This window comes from Pongo pygmaeus, chromosome 20 (assembly GCF_028885625.2).
Source record: "Pongo pygmaeus isolate AG05252 chromosome 20, NHGRI_mPonPyg2-v2.0_pri, whole genome shotgun sequence".
Lineage (NCBI taxonomy): Eukaryota > Metazoa > Chordata > Mammalia > Primates > Hominidae > Pongo > Pongo pygmaeus.
In genome coordinates, this window is record NC_072393.2 from 43,666,828 (window position 1) to 43,688,701 (window position 21,874).

At 50.8% G+C, this 21,874-nt stretch overlaps 1 protein-coding gene across 7 annotated transcripts in view; it reads left to right on the plus strand.

Annotated features, from left to right (window-relative positions):
- The window catches only part of SIPA1L3 (signal induced proliferation associated 1 like 3), a 300,743-nt gene that overhangs the window by 234,662 nt on the left and 44,207 nt on the right, over positions 1–21,874 (plus strand). For 5 of the 7 annotated variants that reach the window (XM_054462531.2, XM_054462535.2, XM_054462532.2 and 2 more), the window contains 3 exons: positions 592–729; positions 10,823–10,950; positions 20,175–20,293. In XM_054462531.2, the coding sequence (XP_054318506.2) occupies positions 592–729; positions 10,823–10,950; positions 20,175–20,293 (385 nt within the window). The remainder of the gene's footprint in view (positions 1–591; positions 730–10,822; positions 10,951–20,174; positions 20,294–21,874) is intronic. The other 2 variants (XM_063657662.1, XM_063657661.1) reach the window with 1 other exon arrangement.

Below are 21,874 nucleotides of genomic sequence, written 5' to 3' on the forward strand. Positions count from 1 at the left end.
AAAATAAAATAAAGTAAAACTCTGTTATTTTTAAGGTGAAGGAACTGATAAGCACAAAATTTAGGACAGTGACTTCTTCCTGGAGGAGGCAGGGAAATGGGAAGTGGGGAAGCCCACGGGTAGATGTTAGCACCACCGTTCTAGTCCTGGGGTTGGGTGGTAGCTTCAGGGAGTTTGTTTTATGATGATGACAAATATAACTTACAGATACTCTTTTGAAGATATTATATATTAAAAGATAAAAAGAAAATTTTCCAAAAAATGAAGGAATCCAACTTGCAGAGGGACATCTCATCCCCAGGGGGCAGAGGCGAGAACGGTCTTGAGCAGCCTGCAGAAGCTGTAGGTTGCGGGCAGCCGCAGTGGATCCGGGAAGAGGGGCCCAGGGGCATCCCAGCTTCTCTCGCCCTGTGCTCAGCATCCTCCCCTTCATCCTGAGCAGTGAATAGCAGAAGGGATATGACTGGCGGGGGAAAGTTCGGTCGGTCTGTCTGTCTGTCCGTCCATCCATCCGTCTGTCCGTCCATCCTCCCAGGGCAGGGGTACCCTCCCACTCACCCTCTGCCTCCTTCCTCCCCTGTCTCCTTCCAGGCCTGTCAGCTTCCCAGAAACCCCTTACACAGTATCACCAGCAGGGGCCGACAGAGTCCCTCCCTACCGACAGCCTTCTGGGAGCTTCTCCACCCCCGGCTCGGCCACCTACGTGAGATACAAGCCATCCCCAGAAAGGTCAGCTTCTCTCCATTCTTTTCATGTTAAGGGATCTGATGAAAGCTGTGGCTCCTTCTTCCCCAGCAAATGCACACCCCCACAATTCTATTTGACATTTTATGGTGTTTCTGGACCCCTGAAGGTCCTCAGAGGAACCCCATGGGGTGGTTATGTCTTGTGTTTTGGAGCGAAACTGGGCCGGGCTGGGCAGGACCCATCGTTGGCTTTCCTTGCAGCAGAATTTTGATTGCTGTTCTCTGTTCTCTTGACACCTGTCGAGCAAGAGCATCCACCATGCAGCACGGCCATGCATCTAACTGTCTCCAGCCTTAAGCCCCTAGGACCAGGCTGCCAGCATTACCCAGTTTTCGAGATCTTTCAGGCTTCAGTTCTGCCCACTTGCGTCCATCTGCAACCTGGCAGCCTGAGAGATCTCCCCAAACCCTCCATGGCTCCCCAGTACCCTCAGGATAAACTTGGCATTCAAGGCCCTTCAGGCTCTGGCTCCGGCTGATCTTATTCCCCAGCTGCCTTCAGCCCTCATGCCCTCTGTTCTTCCTCTGCCCCCAGGTCCCTGTCTCAGGGGCAGCCACATCATTCCCAGTCCTTGGGCCTGAGCTGTGGGCCTCATCCTGTGAATGTCCCCTTCCTCCTTCTCCTTGCAGTGGTCTTCCTCCTGAGCATCTCTGTCACCCACCCTCTCCTCCTTTCCCTGCTCTCTTGCTCAGGCCACCACAGTGGGCTTCCAGCCTTCATCTCACCTCCTCTGGTCTATCCTCCACTCAACAGCCAGAGGGATCTTTCTGTGTCTTTTTTTTTTTTTTTTTTTTGAGACCACTCTGTCGCCAGACTGGAGTGCAATGGCGCAATCTCAGCTCACTGCAACCTCCACCTCCCGGGTTCAAGTGATTCTCCTGCCTCAGCCTCCCAAGTAGCTGGGACTACAGGCTCCCGCCACCACGCCCAGCTAATTTTTGTATTTTTAGTAGAGACGGATTTTCACCATGTTGGCCAGACTGGTCTCAAACTCCTGGCCTCAAGTGATCCGCCTGCCTCAGCTTCCCAAAGTGCTGGGATTACAAGTCTGAGCCCCTGTACCCGGCCAGATCTTTCTATATCTGAACATGCCTGTCCCCTGCTCCAAACCCTCCCACCACTCCCAGAGCCCTCAGGACACAGCTTTGGCCCCTCCCTATGGCCACCAAGGCCCCTGCGAGTCTCGTGCAGTGCCACACTTTAGCCACACTAGCCACTCCCAGCTTCCTAGGGGGACTGTCTGTATTTCAGAGCCTTGATGGTGTTCCTTCCTTGGCCTGAATATGCTTCACACTCCTCGCCCACACTCCCCCCATCCTACCAACTCGAGCTTCTGTGCCCCTCTCCAGAACCCTTCTCTGGAGCTCCCTCTTGAGGCAAGGCACTGCCCCCCAATTCCCTGTGTATTTCCTGACCGTGGCCTTGAGCCCTCTCCATCCTTCTTAGCCAGCTAAGAGTGTGTGTGCTTGCGCACGTGCATGTATGTGCACCTGTAAGACAGCAAGAGAGAGACAGAGAGCGTAAGCGTGCTCTTCAAGACCTCCCATCACATAGTACAGAGTCCGACACATGGCTGATCTTTGGTATATATTGGATGAAAGGATGGAGTGAGTGAGTTTGTTAAAATGAAACCACCTGCCTTAAGACCAGGGATCAGGCCACCAAACCAGTGGTTCTCAATCTTTAGCAGGCATTAGAATCACCCAGAGGAGGACTTGATAAATACAGATTACCAGGCCTGAGCCCCAAATTTCTGACCTGGTAGGTTCGGGGTGCTGCACCAGGGACCATTCTCTGAGAGTCGCCACAGTCATCCATTGTTAGATTCTAAGCCTCTTGTTCAATTGGAGAAACATGCCCACTGTTTCTTCTTCTAGTAGCCACCATTCAGCTTTCATTCAGCAAAGGGTCTCAGGAGCTTTCTGGTGTGCCAGGAGGAGTATTTGAGATACTCAATTATGAGGGGGTTCTGTAGTCAGCCCTTGCTGACTGTGATGGAGAGGATCGTATAAACCATGTGCACTCTGATGAGCACTCTAATAGAGGAAGAGGGAACACAGCCCAGCCCTGGAGGTCTAGGCTGGCTGCCTGGAGGTGACATCTGAACAGAACTTTGAGGGACTAATAGGAGTCTGCCACAGAGAGGGGAGAAAAAGTCATTCCAAACAGAGCAAAGGCCACAGACATGAACAATCAGGATGCTGTGAAACACAGGAGAATCAGAGAGGAATCGAGTGTGTGTGGGACATGGGGTGTGGGGGCACCCAGGTGACAGCAGGGGCTGAGGTTGGAAATGGCAGTCAGAGTGACTCACCAGTAACAAAGGTGGTGGCAGTGGTGTTACCGAAAGCTCTTGGGAACTGTTGTTGTTGTTTTTTTTCCCCTAAAGTCTTGGTATCTCCGTTTATTATTTTCTTTTAACTGTTTATTTGGTAATAATTACTGAGTCACAGGAAGTTGCCAAAAAAAACATACAGGTGGCCAGGCACAGTGGTTCACGCCTGTAATCCCTGCACTTTGGGAGGCTGAGATGGGTGGATCATCTGAGGTCAGGAGTTCGAGACCAGCCTGGCCAACATGATGAAACCCCGTCTCTACTAAAAATACAAAAAATTAGCTGGGTGTGGTGGCATGCGCCTGTAATTCCAGCTACTCAGGAGGCTGAAGCAAGAGAACTGTTTGAACCTGGTAGGTGCAGGTTGCAGTGAGCCAAGACTGTGGCACTGCACTCCAGCCTGGGCAACAAGAGCAAAAACTCCATCTCAAAAAAAAAAAAAAAAAAAACATACAGGGAGGTCTTGTGAACCTGAACCCTTCACGCAGCCTCCCCTATTGTTAACATCTTGTATGGTTATAACGCAATATCAAAGCAAGAGGTTGACATGGGGACAGGCCTACAGCTTATTCAGAATTCACCAGTTATACATGTACTCATTTGTGTGTGTATGTCTGTAGCTCTGTGCAATTTGATCACATGTGAAGTGTTGTGTAACCATCACGAGGTGCTTCATGCTACCCTTTTATAGCCACACCCATCTCTTCCCCCCATGCCTAACCCCTGGCAACCATTCACCATTCATCTGTTCTGAGGCTCTTTTTTTTTTTTTTGGAGACAAAGTCTCACTCTATCAGCCAGGCTGGAGTGCAATGGCACGATCATATAGTTCACTGAAGCCTCACTCTTCTGGGCCCAAGCAGTCCTCCCATCTCAGCTTTGCAATTAGCTAGGACTGCAGGCATGCACCACCACACCCAGCCAATTTTTCTTTTCTTTCATAGAGACAAGGTCTCGCTGTGTTGCCGAGACTGATCTTGAAGTCCTTGCCTCAAGCCATCCTCCCACCTGGACATCCCAAAGTGCTAGGATTACAGGTGTGAGCCACCACGCCCAACCTGTCTTTTAATTATTGTTATTTCATGATGAATGTTAGATTAAAAAAATCGGATGTATGTATGCTTCAGAGGTTGTCTTTTTCACTCAGCAGAATATCCTTAAGTTTCATCCACGTCGCGAGTCTCTAGTTCATTCATTATGCTGTTTATTCCGTGGTCTAGATATACCACAGTTTAACCACTCACCCATCAAAAGACATTTGGGGGAGTGCATATTCAGGGCACTTTGAATCTATGCTGCTGGGTTGAAATAAAAGTTTTTAAAAATATTAAAAATATATTTTAAAAAAATTTAAAAAGACATTTGGGTAGTTTCCGAGTTTTGGCTGTTATGAATATTCATGCGGTGAACATGTACATTCAGGCATACAGGTTTCTGCATGAAAATAAGTTTTCATTTCTCTGGGATAAATGCCCAGGAGTACAATTGCTTACCGTATGGTAAGTCCATTTTTAGTTTGAAAAGGAACTGCCAAACTGTTTTCCAGAGTGTCTGTATCATTTTACATTCCCACCAGCAGAGCGTGAGTGATCCGGGTCTCCACATCCTCACCATTTGGTGTTGTCACTGTTTTTCAGTTTAGCTATTTTGATAGGTGTGCAGTGATATCTCACTGTGATTTTAATTTGCATGTTCCTAATGGCTAACGATATTGAACACCTTTTCATGTCTTATTTGCCAACCCTGTATCCTCTTCAGTGAAGTGCCTGTGCGTGTCTTTTGTGCGTCTTCTAATTGGATGTGATGGTGTTCAGTGTCTGAGAGTTCTTTGGACGTTCTAAATACAAGTCCTTTTTCAGATATGCGATTTGCAAATATTTCCTCCCAGCCTTTAGTTTGTCTTTTTTACAGGGTCTTTCACAGAACAAAAGTTCTTTATTTTATTTTTTATTTTTATGTATGTATTTATTTATTTATTTATTTTGAGACGGAGTCTTGCTCTGTTGCCCAGGCCGGAGTGCAGTGGTGCCATCTCGGCACCAGGTTCAAGTGATTCTCATGCCTCAACCTCTCATGAAGCTGGGATTACAGGTATACACAACCCTCCCAGCTAATTTTTGTATTTTTAGTAGAGACAGGGTTTTGCCATGTTGGCCAGGCTGGTCTCAAACTCCTGGGCTAAAGTGATTCTCCTGCCTTGGCCTCCCAAAGTGCTGGGATTATAGGCATGAGCCACCACACCCAGCCTAAGTTTTTTATTTTGATAAGGCCCAAATTATCTTTTTTTTATTATTATTATTTTATGGATCAGGTTTTTGGTGTTGTCTAAGAACTCTGCTTAGTGCTGGGTCCTGAAGATTTTCTCGTGTTTTTTTTCTGTAAGTTTTACTGTTTTACATTTAAGTCCATGATCCATTTTGAGTTTTGTTTGTTTTATTTTGTTTTAATTTTTGTGTAAGGTGAGAGGTTTAGGTTGAGGTTCCTTTATTGCCTGTGGTTGTCTGATTTACTCCAGCGCTATTTATTGAAAAGGTTACCCCCACTCCACTGTACTGCTTTTGTTCCTTAAGGCAAAAATGGGGGAGTGCAGAATTAATTGGATATCCTTGTGTGGATCTGTTTCTGGGTTCCATTGATCTATACGCATGATCTCAGTGAGTCCTCCCAGCAACTCCTTGAGGTGGGTAGTTTAATTACCCTCATTTTACAGAGGGAAACTACAGCTCAGTGAGGTGAATTTGCTTGGCTAAGGTCGCTCTGCCAGGACATAACAGAGCCAAGATGAGAACCCAGGACTATGGTTCCAGAGGGCTGACCCTGACACAGAACTTTGGGAGGCTGAGGTGGGAGGATTGCTTGGGCCCGGGCTGTCAAGGCTTCAGTGAGCCAGGTGTGTGACATTGCACTCCAGCCTGGGTGACAGAGTGAGACTCTGTCCCAAAATAATTAATTAATTAAGAAGGAAGGGGCCGGGCTCGGTGGCTCAAGCCTGTAATCCCAGCACTTTGGGAGGCTGAGGTGGGTGGATCATGAGGTCAGGAGTTCGAGACCAGCCTGGCCAAGATGGTGAAACCCCGTCTCTACTAAAAATACAAAAGTTAGCCGGGCACGGTGGCAGGCGCCTGTAGTCCCAGCTCCTCGGGAGGCTGAGGCAGGAGAATCACTTGAACCCGGGAGGCAGAGGTCGCAGTGAGCTGAGATCACACCACTGCACTCTAGCCTGGGTGACAGAACAAGACTCCGTCTCAAAAAGAAAAAAAAAAAGGGAAGGAACTGGATCACTTGCCCACCCCTCAACCCTTGGCAAGGTCACATTGCACCTCCGTGGCTGTGTTAACTGTGAGGATTTACTCAAGTCACGTGACAGAGGGCTGGCTCCCAGAGTGGAATCTGGGCAAGCAGGAATGGTGGTGATGGCTGCTGGAGTGGCAGCCAACAAGGCTACATCATCTGACCGTCATTTTGCCCAGGCATCCTGTCATTCACCTGTCTATTGTTCCATCGGTTGATGTGGGAGATTGACAGAGCGGGCTGGAGCTCTCCGCCCGGTGAGGCTCCTGCCCACAGTCCTGTCTGTCTTGGTGCTTTCCTCTGTGGTCAAGAGGGAAGCTCAAGCCAGCGTCCCATAGCCCAACCCTGCTCCCTGTAAGGTGCCTCCCCAGAGTCAGTACCTCCAGCTTCTGCCTGGAGACACCTGAAACCATAGCTAGTCAGCTCATCCCAGAACACCAAACCCTTTATAAAGTGAGTTATCTTCCAAGAAGAGATAATTACTTTAGAATTACTCAGAAGAGGTTAAAGACAGCAATTTGATCTTCTCTTCTGCCAGGGATGTTTCCCCAGAGCCATGTGTGATGAGATGCTGGAATGTCCCAATTTCCAATCAGTTTGACCAAAATTGGACAGCGATAGACTTGGTCCGAAATGGGATATATTCAGCATCCCAATGAATGGTCAACATAGGTCAGTTTGCATTGGGATAATAAAAAGTCTTGTTAGTTGGGTGGGGCATAGTGGCTCACACCTGTAATCCCAGCACTTTGGGAGGCCAAGGTGGGCACGTGCAAGCAGATCACTTGAGGCCAGGAGTTTGAGACCCGCCTGGCCAATATGGTGAAACCCCGTCTCTAATAAAAATACAAAAATTAGCTTGGCATCTTGGCGTGTGCCTGTCTTCCCTTGGGAGGCTGAGGCGAGAGAATATCACTTGAACCCTGGAAGCAGAAGTTCGCGTCACTGCTGCTCTCCAGCCTAAGCAATAGGGCAAGACTCCGTCTCAAAAAAACAAAAAAAGTCTTGTTAGCAAGAGAAGTACATGGTTGGATAAAGTACAGGTTGTCTGATTGGGGAAAGTAGCTGAGAGATGAAACAAGGTAAAATATGCCCAACTAAAGAGGAGGGTCTATGTATTACGATTAGGTTTAGCTGCATAGTATACAAAATAGTGGTTCTGACAAGATTGTTTCTTTCCCCACATTGACGGGAAACCAGGCCCCCCCTCCTTGATGTATTGCTGTCCTTGGCCTTTTGCCTCCTGGTTCAAAGTGGCTGTTCAAGCTGTAGCCTTGAGGAGGTGGTGAGGCAAAGGCACCCGCAGCACACTCATGAGGAAGCTTCGAGGCTGGAAGTCATGTGTGGCGCCTCCGCTTTTATCTCATTGGCCAGAGCTGCAAGGGATCCTGGGACATGTAGTCTGGTGATCCAGTCTCATTGCTGCCCCAGATACAGTTGGGATTCTGTTACCAAGGAGGAAGGAGAGGCTAGTCATGGGGAGCAGCCTGCAGCGTCCGCCACTCAGACTTTCCGCTCTCCCCGGTCTCATCCTAGCCATTTTTCCTGAGTGCTGAGGATTTCACAGAGACTTTTTGGGAAAACTGAGTAAGTGCATCAACACTCCGATCTCCAGCAAGGATGGAGCCACATTTTACCAGGCAGCTAGCCAGGTGTGAAGTCAGCTAGTAAGGTGAAGATTGCTTATAGTCAAAGTTGCTTTTGTAAAATCCCTTTGGTAGCTGGAAACTGGGTCCTCAGACATTGAGAAAAGTAAGAATTCACGTTTCGTACTTCCTGTGTTTGGGCTCTGTCTTCCTTTCCTGGAGGTGTCAGAGGTCAAGGTCTGGTTGAGGGCAGGGAGGATGGTGTGTTTTTTCCTGGCAAGTGAGTAGAGTTGAGTTTTCAGAGAGTGCAGTGCCCCTTGAAACACCCTTCTACTGTGCTCAGGGTGTTGAAGCCAGGGAGTTAGAGCAGGGTCCCTGTAGAGACAGTCCTGGCTTTGAGCTGGCAGAGTGACCCTGGATAAGTCAGTTACTTCCTCTTTGGCATCTTGGGGGATCCCAGTTTATCACCTCACCTCTCCCCACCAGATCCTCCCAAGTTGAAAGTACAGATGCCGGGAGCCAACCAGGGAATTGCAATATCAACACTTTTTTTTTTTTTTTTTTTTTTTGCAATGGAGTCTTGTTCTGTCGTCCAAGCTGGAGCACAGTGGCACAATCTTGGCTCACTGCAACCTGCAATCTCTGCCTCCCAGGTTCAATTGATTCTCCTGCCTCAGCCTCCCAAGTAGCTGGGATGTCACAGGCACACACCACCACACCTGGCTAAGTTTTGTATTTTTAGTAGAGACGGGGTTTTGCCATGTTGGCCAGGCTGGTCTCAAACTCCAGAGCTCTAGTGATCTGCCTGCCTCGGCCTCCCAAAGTGCTGGGATTACAGGTGTGAGCCACCACACCTGGCTAATATCAACATTATTAATGGAGGCTCAGTAACTCCCCCAGAGCACAGGGCCTGTGTCAGTGAGGTGCTTCTGGCTGAAGTAACCAAAATTTGGCTCAAACATTGTAGGAATTTGTTATCTCACAGAAAAGGAAGCTCAGGAGCAGGGCAGGTTCCAGGGAGGGTGAACCAGCATCTTGATCACATTATCAAGGGCCAGATTCTTTCTGCCTCCTCTCTTCCACCATCAGAGTGGGTCTCACCTGCAGGCTGGTAGCAAGAGGGCAGCAGCAGCTTATGATGTTAAATCTGGACCCAGCAGCATCTGGAGGGCAAAGAGAGGCCATCTTTTCTTGTCATCCCTCTTAGGAGCAAGGAGATTTCCCAGAAGCCTCTGGGCAGACTTACCCCATTTCAGTCAGACGGTGCTGGGTAACAGACACCTGAAAGTCTCCGTGGCTTACATCAGCAACGTTTATTTCTCAGCCCCTCCGCAGCTCCACTGCTGGTTGGCAGGGACCTCTCAGGACCCAGGCTCCCCAGGCAGCCAGCAACTCCAAGTCACTTCCCTGACAGCTCAGCTACGAGCGCTGGTCACATGACTCCCTTCAGCCAGTCTCAAGGGACCCAGAAGTGTGTCCTGCCACCTGCTTGGAAGTGGAGAACTGGAATGTTTTGTGGGCGTCTTGATAACTCTCACCTCCCTTCGTGTCTCATCAGCCAAAATTGTGTCACAGGCCTGTCTCTGAACCAACCTCAGACAGGGAGAAGACTTTCTACCACGACCGGCTGTGATCCAAGGAGGACTGGACATTAGGAAGTGTCTACAAGATTCACCCCATGATTGTAGACAGGGCCGCTGGAGCCGGGCGTGGTGGCTCACATCTGTAGTCTCAGTGCTTTGGGAAGCTGAAGTAGGCAGATTGCTTGGGCCCAGGAGTTCAAGACCAGCCTGGGCAACATGGTGAAACCAATCTCTACAAAAAATACTAAAAATTAGCCAGGCATGGTAACATGCAGCTATAGTACCAGCTACTCAGGAGGCTGAAGTGGGAGGATCGCTTGAGCCGGGAGGCGAGGTTTGCAGTGAGCTGAGATTGTGCCCCACTGCACTCCAGCCTGGTTGACACAGCAAGACCCCATCTCAAAAAAAAAGAAAAAAAAAATAGAGAATGCCACTGGACAGGAGGGCACAGTGAGAGCCTTCTACCACCACCTCCCTTAAATCCTAGCCTTGCCTGTGGGTGTGCAAAGCTGGCCTCCAGGAGGACCTCTGTCTAGGGGATAACTTTATTCCATCCACTCCCCAACTGTATGAGGTAGAAAATGTTACCTCATGAGCTGGGCATGGTAGAACACACAGAGTTCTAGCCCATCAGCCAGGTGTCCCAAGTCACCATGTGTCAGGAGTCAGCCCCTGCCTAAACACTGGGCATGACGGGGCATCCTTCAGTCCTGAGAAGAAGGACCTACTGTTATCGCCTCTTGACAGCTAAGGAAACTGAGGCTGTGGGCTAGGAAGTGGCTGCATCTGTCTAGGCAAGAGGCCATGGTGAGGTTTGAAGCCCCAATTGCCCAACTCAGGGCCTGCTGCACCCATGAATGCTTCCCAACCTGCTGTCTCCATCAGAGCAAGGCAGCCCAAGAGAGGCCTGGGGCAGTAGCTGCTGGGGACATTCACCCCATGTCACAGCCAGAAAACAGGACCCCTAAGAGGAGCGCAGGGGTAGGGCTGTCGGCCCAAGCGGCCTCTGCCCCCTCCTTCCCTTAGGAACCCGCCTTGCCCCGCCGCCACCAGCTCCCTGGCAAGCTTCCCAGGCGAGACTCTCATCCCGGACCCGCAGCTAATAGCACGTTTCCAGGCTTACTCATCCAGCCTTCCTAACCGCTTTCTCTCTCTCATCCACAGCGGAGCCTCCTGTGTGTCTAAAACCCACTGGCGAGCAAGGCTCAGGCTCAGGCTCAGGTGGTTTTCGACACAGGCCGGTCTTTCACCCTGGGCATGTCTGTTCTCGTCCCCTGCAGGTACACGGCTGCCCCACACCCCCTGCTATCTCTTGATCCCCACTTCAGCCACGATGGGACGTCCAGCGGCGACTCCTCTTCCGGCGGCCTGACCAGCCAGGAGAGCACCATGGAACGCCAGAAGCCAGGTAGGGCCCCTACCAGCTGCGGCGCCCACCCGCCTGCCTCACTCTACAGGACCTCTTACTTAGAGCTTGACAGGCAACACTCCCCCTCCTGTGAGTGATGGATAAAACACAAAAGAAAGCTGTAAGCGCCACGTGTAAGACTAGAGGGGGCACCCAGGAGAGCAGCAGAACCAGCGAGTGAGATCCTTATCCATCCAGACAGGGCATCGGCAGGTGGCGTCTGCTCCCGCTGATAAGGCCGGAGCTGGCGTGCAGCTGTGTGACACGGAGCTGGGAGCCACCAGGGAAGGTAGCTGAAAAAGATTAAGCATTGTGCTCTCAGGAGCAGGACTGGCTGCGTCCTGTGGCTTTTCATTACATAAACCCTCCTGTGTTGTTTTCAACTTTTATGGACATACAGCACGTGTTAAGAGCCCACATGGCCGGGCACAGTGGCTCACACCTATAATCCCAGCACTTTGAGAGGCCGAGGTGGGAGGATTACCTGAGGTCAGGAGTTCGAGACCAGCCTGGCCAACATGATGAAACCCCATCTCTACTAAAAATACAAAAATTAGCCAGGCATGGTGGCATGCACCTGTAATCCCAGCTACTTGGGAGGCTGAGGCAGGAGAATCGCTTGAACCCGGGAGGCGGAGGTTGCAGTGAGCTGAAATCGTGCCACTGCACTCCAGCCTGGGTGACAGAGCAAGACTCTGTCTCAAAAAAAAAAGAGGCCAGGCCAAGGCAGGTGGATAATAATTTGAGGTCAGGAGTTCGAGACCAGCCTGGCCAACATGGGGAAACCCTGTCTCTACTAAAAATACAAAAATTAGCCAGGCGTGGTGGTACATGCCTGTAATCCCAGCTACTCAGGAGGCTGAGGCAGGAGAATTGCTTGAACCTGGGAGGCAGAGGTTGCAGTGAGCCAAGATCGAGTCACTCTACTCCAGCCTGAGCGACAGAGCAAGACTCTGTCTCAAAAAAAAAGAAAAGAGCCTACATGATGAGGACACAGCCTGATAACCTGTCGCAGAGTAGACACACCCAGGCAGGAAACAGAACGTGGCTATTCTCTCCAAACCCCCATTCCCCTCCCAGTTAGTACGCCCAAAGGAACCCTGTCCTACTTCTCACAGCCTGAGCTTTGCCTGGTTTTGAATTTCATAGAATACAGAATCACACTGTGTCTATTTTGTGTATGTGTGTCTGATTTCTGTCACTCAGTGTTACATTTGTGACAGCCAGCCAGTGAATGTACATGGTATCGCAGTATCTGAGTGGTATCCCCCGTTGTCTGAATAAGCCACAATTTATTGCCACATCTTGGTGTTGATAGACATTTGGGTTGTTTGCAGTTGGGCTGCCTAGAGCAGTGTTGCTAGGAACATTCTTGTGCCTGTCTTTTGATGAACATATGCTCACATTTCTGTAGGGTATACACCTAGGAGTGAAATTTCTAGGTCATATGTTTAACTTTATGTTATTTTATTTTATTTTTTAGACGGAGTTTCGCTCTTGTCACCCAGGCTGGAGTGCAGTGGCACGATCTCGGCTCACCGCAACCTCCGCCTCCTGGGTTCAAACGATTCTCCTGCCTCCCAAGTAGCTGGGACTATAGATGTGCACCACCACACCCGGCTAATTTTTGTATTTTTAGTAGAGACGGGGTTTCGCCATCTTGGCCAGGCTCGTCTCGAACTCCTGACCTCGTGATCCACCCGCCTCAGCCTCCCAAAGTGCTGGGATTACAGGCGTGAGCCACTGCGCCCAGCTATTTTATTTTATTATTCATTTTTTTGTTTTTTTGAGACAGAGTCTTACTCTGTTGCCCAAGCTGGAGTGCAGTGGTGTAATCTCAGCTCACTGCAACCTCCGCCTCCCAGGCTCAAGCCATTCTCCTGCCTCAGCCTCCCAAGTACCTGGGACCACAGGCATGTGCCACCACTCCTGGCTAATTTTGTATTTTTAATAGAGACAGGGTTTCAACATGTTGCGCAGGCTGGTCTTGAACTCCTGACCTCAAGTGATCCACCCACCTCGGCCTCCCAAAGTGCTGAGGTTACAGGTGTGAGCCACCACACAGGGCCAGTATGTTTAACTTTATAAGAAGGTGCCAAACTGTTTCCCAAAATGACAAAGCATCTTATACTCTGTCCAGCAACATGTGAGAGTTCTAGTCGCTGCATGCCCTCACCAGCCTCTGTGTTTCATTCATCCCGGTGGGCAGGTGGTGCTACCACATTGTGGTTTTATTTTATTTATTATTATTTAAAAACATTTTTTATAGAGACAAGGTCTTGCCATGTTGCCCAGGCTGGTCTCGAACTCCTGGGCTCAGGTGATCCTCCTACCTCGGCCTCCCAAAGTGCTGGGATTACAGGCGCGAGCCACCGCACCCTGCTGACATTGTGTTTGTAATTTGCATTTTTCTGAAGACTGCTAAGATTTGAGGATCTTCTCAATGTGTCTTCCCCACTATTAATCATGTTGCGAACTACTCAGATGAATATTTTAAACATAATTCCATAGAACAAACTTGTAGCCCCTTTGAAGTCTGAGAACCAGCAGATGAATGGGCGAGATGGATTCAGAAGGAAGCAAACAAATGAGCAATGTTAGAAAGCAGTGATGTCAGAGTGGGAGGGGTGGAGATGTCCTCTTAGGGAGTGTCTGAGAATTTCCAGGCAGGTGGGAGAGCTGACCCCATCAGCACACCAGCTCCCCCAGGTGCTGTGGGGTACGGAAGAGGCTGCATGCCCCAAGATGCATGGCCTGGAGAATTCCTCAGTATCTCAGCCCATGGTTCTCTTAAACCAGAGACAGTGTCATACTATATAGTCCCAGCATTTTGGGAGGCCGAGGCGGGCTGATCTCCTGAGGTTAGGAGTTCGAGACCAGCCTGGCCAACTTGGCGAAACCCCGTCTCTACTAAAAATACAAAAAGTAGCCAGGCATGATGGTGCATGCCTATAATCCCAGCTACTCGGGAGGCTGAGGCAGGAGAATCACTTGAACGCAGGAGGCAGAGGTTGCAGTGAGCTGAGATCACGCCATTCCACTCCAGCCTGGGTAACGAGAGAGAAACTCTGTCTCAAAAAAAACAAAAACCAGAGACATTGGTTGGGCTTCAGGGAAGCAGGTCACACTGCTGGGGCCTCAGCCTCTTTGCTGCCTCCAGGGCGTGCATGGTTTGCTCCTGTCCTCAGCACATTTGATCATGTCACTGCCTGCAATTCTGTCATCTTTGCTCCAAGACAGATAGATTTGGATCCCTTTTTTCCTTTTTCCTCACCAAGTTCAGAAAAAGAGAAAAGTGTTGCTTGGCTATTTCATTACACACCAAAGTACAAAATGGGGAGGAAATGTTTCCTGCATACACCATGGGCCCCAAATAAGAAACTCACCATTGCCCTTCCCTTCCCTCTTCTGTCGCCTGGAGCTTGGCTCCCCTCTCACTTCCTTGGGACCTTGTTATAGTTGACTCCTAAAATTGCCACCGCCACACACACACGCCCACACGGATCAGGGGAATCTGTGTTTAGAAATCATCATGAGGCTGGGCGCGGTGGCTCACGCCTGTCATCCCAGCACTTTGGGAGGCCGAGGCGGGTGGATCACTTGAGGTCAGGAGCTCAAGACCAGCCTGACCAACATGATGAAACCCCATCTCTACCAAAAATACAAAAATTAGCTGGGTGTGGTGGCATGCACCTATAATCCCAGCTACTCAGGAGGCTAAGGCAGGAGAATCGCTTGAACCCAGGAGACAGAGGTTGCAGTGAGCTGAGATCACACATTGCACTCCTGCCTCGGAGACAGAGTGGGACTCCGTCTAAAAAATAAAAAAAATCATCGTGAGGTCTAGAATGTATTCAAGACCCAGAAAAAAGGCCAGGGACAGTGGCTCACACCTATAATTCTAGCACTGTGGGAGGCTGAGGTGGGAGGATTACTTGAGGCTAGGAGTTCGAAACCAGCCTGGGCAACCTAGTGGGACTCTGCCTCTACAAAAAATTTAAAAAATAGCTAGGTGTGGCAGTGCGCACCTATGGTCCCAGCTGCTCAAGAGGCTGAGGTGGAAGGATGGCTTGAGCCCCAGAGTTTGAGGCTGCAGCAAGCCATGATCCACTACACTCCAGCCTGGGCGACAGAGCAACACCTGTCTCAATAAAATAAAACAATTTAAAAAAGGTGGTTCACTAAAGATGGCAAGGATCAGGCTTCGCAGCAGATGTGGGGGTTTGCCCAGCCCCGATGGAGTGAGCCATCCTAATAACAGCCGCACAGTTTTGTGGATTGTCCAGTGTGCATGCTGCACATGCCTTCGTGTTTAGTCGTCTCAGGAACACAACAGGGTGGGCACTGCGACTGCCCCCGGTTAGAGAGGAGGACGATAAGGCACAGAAAGGTTGTCACTTGTCCCAGGTCACTGCTGGTGAGCAGCGTAATCAGGATATGAACGGAGCCCTGTTGGGTCCCAGAACCCCTCCATAAGCTCCACCCACAACCCCTCACCCACAGAGTGTGAGCATCTCCCAGGCCTCAGAGCACCCAGGTTGGGAGGGTTCCTCCACGGTCACCGGCTGCCTGGAGACTGTGCCTGGCCCAGGGTTTTAGCACATCTCTCACGCTGTCCCCTGCCCAGCACGTCAAGTTTGGGGTAGGAAGGCCAGCAGGTCACTGAGGGCTGATCCAGAGAACTAGGGGACAGGATCAGGGCCTGCCGACGGCAGAGCCGGGGCAGGAGAATGCAGGGGCAGCCAGGATGGGGAGGAAGCTGCCCTTTCACCTGTGCATGCATTCAACTGATGATGCCACCAGGCTGGGCACCAGGGATACCGGGTGAGCCCGGCAGGCATGTTTTCTGCCTTATTGGAGCTGAAAGTCTGGTGGGAGAATTGGACAATAACAGGGACACGATGATGATAAAACATTAACAGTAATGCCGAGCATAAAGTGGAAACTAGGCCGGGCACGGTGGCTCACGTCTGTAATCCCAGCACTTTGGGAGGCCGAGGCAGGAGGATCACTTGAGGTCAGGAGTTCGAGAGCAGCCTGGCCAACATGGTGAAACCCCATCTCTACTAAAAATTAGCCAGGCATAGTGGTGGGCGCCTGTAATCCCAGCTGCTCTGGAGGCTGAGGCAGGAGAATCACTTGAACCCGGGAGGCGGAAGTTGCAGTGAGCCGAGATTGTGCCACTGCACTCCAGCCTGGGCAACAGAGCAGTCTCTATCTCAAAAAAAAAAAAAAAAAAAAAAAAGTGGAAACTGTCACAGTCTGCAGAAAGAGATTTACAGGGTTTGGGGGGCATCTCTGAGCAAATCACATTTCAGGTGAGGTTGGAATAATGCAAAGAAGTCAGTGGGGATGAGAACATTCCAGGGAAAGTGAACAGCTAGTTGGAGACCCTGAGGTGGTGGCGACGAGGCCCATGTGGTGAGAACTGAGATCAAGGAGGGGACGGGCAGAGTATGTGGAGCCTCATGGGCCACGGGGAGGCGGTTGTCCTGTACTGAGAGTGGGACAGGAGCCGCAGGTCTCAGTCTTCTGCATAGAGGAGGGGCGGGATCTGACTCGGGTGTTCCCAGGAGCCCCTGGCTACAGATTACTGTCAGGTGGGGTGGGAGCAGGACCAGGTGGGGACAGAGGTAGGCGGAGATGCACGGTTCTGGATATAGTATTTTAAAGGCAGCGTTCACCAAATTTCCTGGTGATGCCTAGTTGTGGGCATGAGAGAAGTCAAGGATGCCACTGGGGTTTTGGCCACAGCAGCTGAAAGGAGAAGCCATGAACTGTGCAGGAAAACTGTGGGAGATGCAGGTTTGGGGGAAGGTACAGCCCTTGGCTTGGCCTTGGCCATGTTCGGTGAGAGGTGCCTGATAGATACCCAAGTGGAAGTGCTGCAGGGCAGCCGAGTTCGAGTGTCAAGTCAGGGGCAGAGGTGAGCCCAGAGGCAGAGCGCTGGAGATGTCCGTTGTCTGTGGTTTTTGAGGCTGGATGTGACTGCCATGGGCTTCGCTCTGTAGAAATGTGGTCTCCCAGCGTGACTACCCGCCTCCCAGGGAGCCAGCACCTTCTGGGCCTATAAAGATGCCCCAAAGAGGAAAACCATCAATGGAGGCAAAGCAGGTGGACAAAGAGGCCAGCCTCCCCACTTTCTCGCATCCGTGGTTCCCCACTGAAAGCCACACCGGCAGTGACACCCTCAACTGAGACTAGACCACATCCAGCCAGGCCATTCTCTGCGGTGGCCCTGAGTGCCCTGCCCGGTCACCCAGGCCACCTTCCCCAGCAGGAACATGGGCCCGAGAGTACCCTGGGCTTGCACCGGAGGTGGCAGTGTGATTGCGAGCTCGGGGTCCCACAGGCCTGGTGGGCAGTTCTGAGTCGGGCGTATGTTTGGTATGTGGCCTCAGCAGGGACCTCCTCCCCCTCAGCCTCAGGTCCCACTCCTGTAGTGGACATCCTAGGTGTCTCTCCTTCCAGGGAAGTTTGTGGGGGGTCCAGTGAGATAATGCCGGCCAAGACCACGGCCCATCATTAGGAGAACAAGACCTCCTGCCTATCGGGCACTCGCTCTCCACCACTGCCAGCATTGCCGTTGTTGAAGCCGAGGGAGGAGGCAGGGCTTGACAGCACAGGCGCTAAACCAGGCCGACCTGAGCCCCACGTCCTGCCTGGCCCTTTCCCACTGTGCGACCTTAGAAAAGCTGCTTAACCTCTCTGAGTCTTGTTCCACATCTGTCGGAGATGTTCCTGATACCCACTTCACAGTGGTACTGGGAGGACGCAGCAGGGTAATGTATGCAGAGTGCTTACCATAGCGCCTGACACAGAACACACACTTAATGGGAATTATCATTATGTTAATGATCTTGAATACCATAGTGATCAAAAGTCAGCTTTGGGGTTAAACCACCGGCGTTCAGCTCAGTTAGTGCATTTGTAATTTCCATAGATAATATCTAAATGCCCTCCACTGGGGTTGGTCAATTTTTATTTATTTATTTATTTATTTATTGAGACGGAGTATTGCTCTGTTGCCCAGGCTGGAGTGTAATGGCGCGATCTCGGCTCACTGCAGCCTCCACCTCCCAGGTTCAAGCAATTCTCCTACCTCAGCCTCCTGAGTAGCTGGGACTACAGGCATGTGCCATCCCACCCAGCTAATTTTTTTGTATTTTTAGGAGAGACAGGGTTTCACCATGTTGGTCAGGCTGGTCCTGAACTCCTGACCTCAAATGATCCCCCCACCTTGGCCTCCCAAAGTGCTGGGATTACAGGCATGAGCCACCACACCTGGCCAATTTTTTTTTTAAGGTCAGCAAGATACTTGGTTCAGGCATACTGACTAGGCTGGAGAGGTTAAACCAGTTGACATCCACAGCAGCTGCTACTCTTTTTTTTTTTTTGAGACGGAGTCTTGCTCAGTCACCAGGCTGGAGTGCAGGGGTGCGATCTTGGCTCACTGCAGCCTCCTCCTCCCAGGTCCAAGCAATTCTTCTGCCTCAGCCTCCCAAGTAGCTGGGACTACAGGCATGCACCACCACACCCAGCTATTTTTTGTATTTTTTTTTAGTAGAGACGGGGTTTCACCATGTTGGACAGGATGGTCTCAAACTCTTGACCTCGTGCTCTGCCCACCTTGGCCTCCCAAAGTGCTGGGGTTACAGGTGTGAGCCACCGTGCCAGGCCTGACATCCACAGCAGCCGCTACTCTTAAACCCGCTTCACCTTTGGACCAGCAATTCCACCAGTAGAACTCTGTGTCCCACACACAATCCCATGCTTGCTCAAAGTTGCATGTAGAGGGAAGGCCATTGCAAGACTGTTCAAGATAACCTAAATATCCATCAGTAGGAAACTGGCAGGTCATTGATGTACATTCACGTAGTGCAATACTATTAGGGTAACATCACATTCAATTATGTGAAGACCTATCGTGAAGATATAAAGAGAAAAGCAAGTATAGACATATTACAAAGTGAAAAATTAAGTTGTAGGACAGTGTTTATTATGATTCCATTTTTGTTTTTTAAAAAAGTTATGGGCCGGGCACGGTGGCTCACATCTGTAATCCCAGCACTTTGGGAGGCTGAGATGGGTGGATCACGAGGTCAGGAGTTCCAGACCAGCCTGGCCAAGATGGTGAAACCACGTCTCTACTAAAAATACAAAAATCAGCCAGGCTTGGTAGCCAGTGCCTGTAATCCCAGCTACTCAGGAGGCTGAGGCAGGAGAATCACTTGACCTGGGAGGCAGAGGTTGCAGTGAGCCAAGATCACACCACTGCACTCTAGCCTGGGTGACAGAGAAAGACTCCGTCTCAAAAAAAAAAAAAAAAAAATCTATGTACACATAACCAACAAAGGATTGCTACCTTGCATATGTAAAGAACTCTACTAACCAATAAGATAAAAGATAGTCTGGGCTGGGTGCAGTAGCTCACACCTGTAATCCCAGCACTGTGGGAGGCTGAGGCAGGTGGATCACAAAGTCAGGAATTCGAGACCAGCTTGGCCAATATGGTGAAACCCCGTCTCTACTAAAAGTACAAAACAATTAGTTGGGCGTGGTGGTGCCACACCTGTAATCCCAGCTGCTTAGGAGGCTGAGAGGAGAATCACTTGAACCCTGGGCGGTGGAGGTTGCAGTGAGCTGAGATCACACCACTGCACTCCAGCCTGAGTGACAGAGCGAGACCCCATCTCAAAAAAGACAGTCAAGCTCATAGATAAATGGGTAAAGGAGGCTAGGCATGGTGGCTCACACCTATCATCCCAGCACTTTGGGAGGCTGAGGCAGGAGGATCACTTGAGGCCAGGAGTTTAACACCACCCTGGATGCCGTAGCAAGACCTCAAAAAAAAAAAAAAAAAATTAGCCAAGCATGGTGATGCACACCTGTAGTCCTAGCTACTTAGGAGGCTGAGGCAGGAGGATGGCTTCAACCCAGGAGTTCAAGGTTACAGTGAGCTATGATCATTCCATTGCACTTTAGCCTGGGTGACAGGGAGAGAGGGAAATGGGATATTGCACGGCTTCAGTGAGGCTCTCAGAACAGTGTCTGGCACATAGTATGTGCTGAGATGTATTCTGTGTTACTAAGTGTTGCACTCCAAGGTGTAAATTGATGGGGTCATGCTGTGGGTGAGCAGACAGGCTGGAAGAGGGGCCAGATTCTTCAGGCCCTGGCCTGAGTCACTCCTAACCACTGGCGTGTCTCCTGTTTTCCTACAGAGCCTTTGTGGCATGTGCCCGCCCAGACCAGGCTCTCAGCCATAGCCGGAAGCAGCGGGAACAAGCACCCGTCCAGGCAGGATGCAGCAGGCAAAGATTCCCCCAACAGGCATTCCAAAGTGAGTCTGGGCCCCACCCTGCCCCACCGGGGGAGCCAGGCCTGCCTGGGTGTGGCCTCTGAGCTTCATACTTGAGCACATCCTCCACCTCTGCCACCTTCCACTCAGCAGAGGGGTTGAATACTTGGTCTGAGTTGGAACCAACCAGGTTCACATTCTGGCTCCAGCCCTCATCAGCCAGGTCATCTTGGGCAAATCCCTTTACCTCCTCAAGCTGCAGTTTTGTCATTGTTCCATCAGTCATGGTGAATCAGCTGAGCCCCGAATCTCAGTGACTTCATACAGTAGAAGTGGATTTCCCTCTCCTGTAACAGCGCAGTGCAGGTATTCAGTGAGCGTCTGCCCACCATTCACATGGTGATTCAGAGCCCAGGCTCCCTCCCTCTTGTGGCTCTGCTGTCCCTCAGAGGTTCCAAGCCCTCTGCTGGGTCCCTGCATCTTTCTAGCAGTGGAGGTGAGTGGGAGAAAAGATCACATGGGAGGTGTTTTTTAGCCCAGGCCTGGAAATGGCATGAATCACTTCCATTCCATCATGTGGCCACACCTAACTGCAAGGGAGGCTGGGAAATGTAGTCTCGCGTGTCCCAGGAAGGCTGGGAAATGTAGTCCTGTGTGTCCAGGAGGAGGAGATGGTTTGCAGGGGCTCTTGGCAATCTCTTTGTATCCATTCATTCAGTGGGTGTTTGACAAGCGCTTACAACACTCCAGGCATTGGGACCATGATGATGAAGAGGACAGACCAGCCCTGTCCTCAGGAAGCTGACTTCCCACTGGGGGCAGCAAGCAGTAAGCAGATAAACAGATCTGTTGTATAAGAAAAAGCGCAGGCTGGGCACAGTGGCTCACGCCTATAATCCCAGTGCTTTAGGAGGCCAAGGCGGATGGCTCACCTGCAGTCAGGAGTTCGAGACCAGCCTGGGCAACCTGGTAAAACCCCGTCTCTACTAAAAATACAAAAATTAGCCGGGCGTGGTGGCAGGCACCTATAATCCCAGCTCCTTGGGAGGCTGAGGCACAAGAATCGCTTGAACGCAGGAGGCAGAGGCTGCAGTAAGCTGAGATTGCACCACTGCACTCCAGCCTGAGCGACAGAGCGAGACTCCATCTCAAAAAAAAAAGAGAGAAAAAGCACGGTCCAGGGGAGAGAGTGACAAGCACTGCAGCTCAAGGATGACGTGGTCAGAGAGGGCCTTTGAGGGGGTGACCTTTGAGCGGAAACCTTGAGTGAAGGAAGGGAGCGCCCACGAAGATCTCTCAGGGAAGAGCATTGCAGGCAGAGGGAGCAGCAGGCGCAGAGGCCCTGAGGGGGAGTGCCCAGTATGTTCAGAGAGTAGCAAGGGGACCACCATGACCATAGCAACATGATCGGGAAGGAGGGGAGATGAAATTGGAGACCGGGACCCAAGCATCAAAGCCCTGTGGGCCATGCTAGGAACTCTCACTTGTGCCTGGAGAAAGACGGAGCCACAGGTGGGGGGTCATCATCTAACTCAGGTGTTCCCAGCCTTCTGCTGGCTGCGTGTGGGGAATAAACAGGGGGATGAGGGTGCAGAGAGACCAGGGAGGAGGCTGCTGCACTGG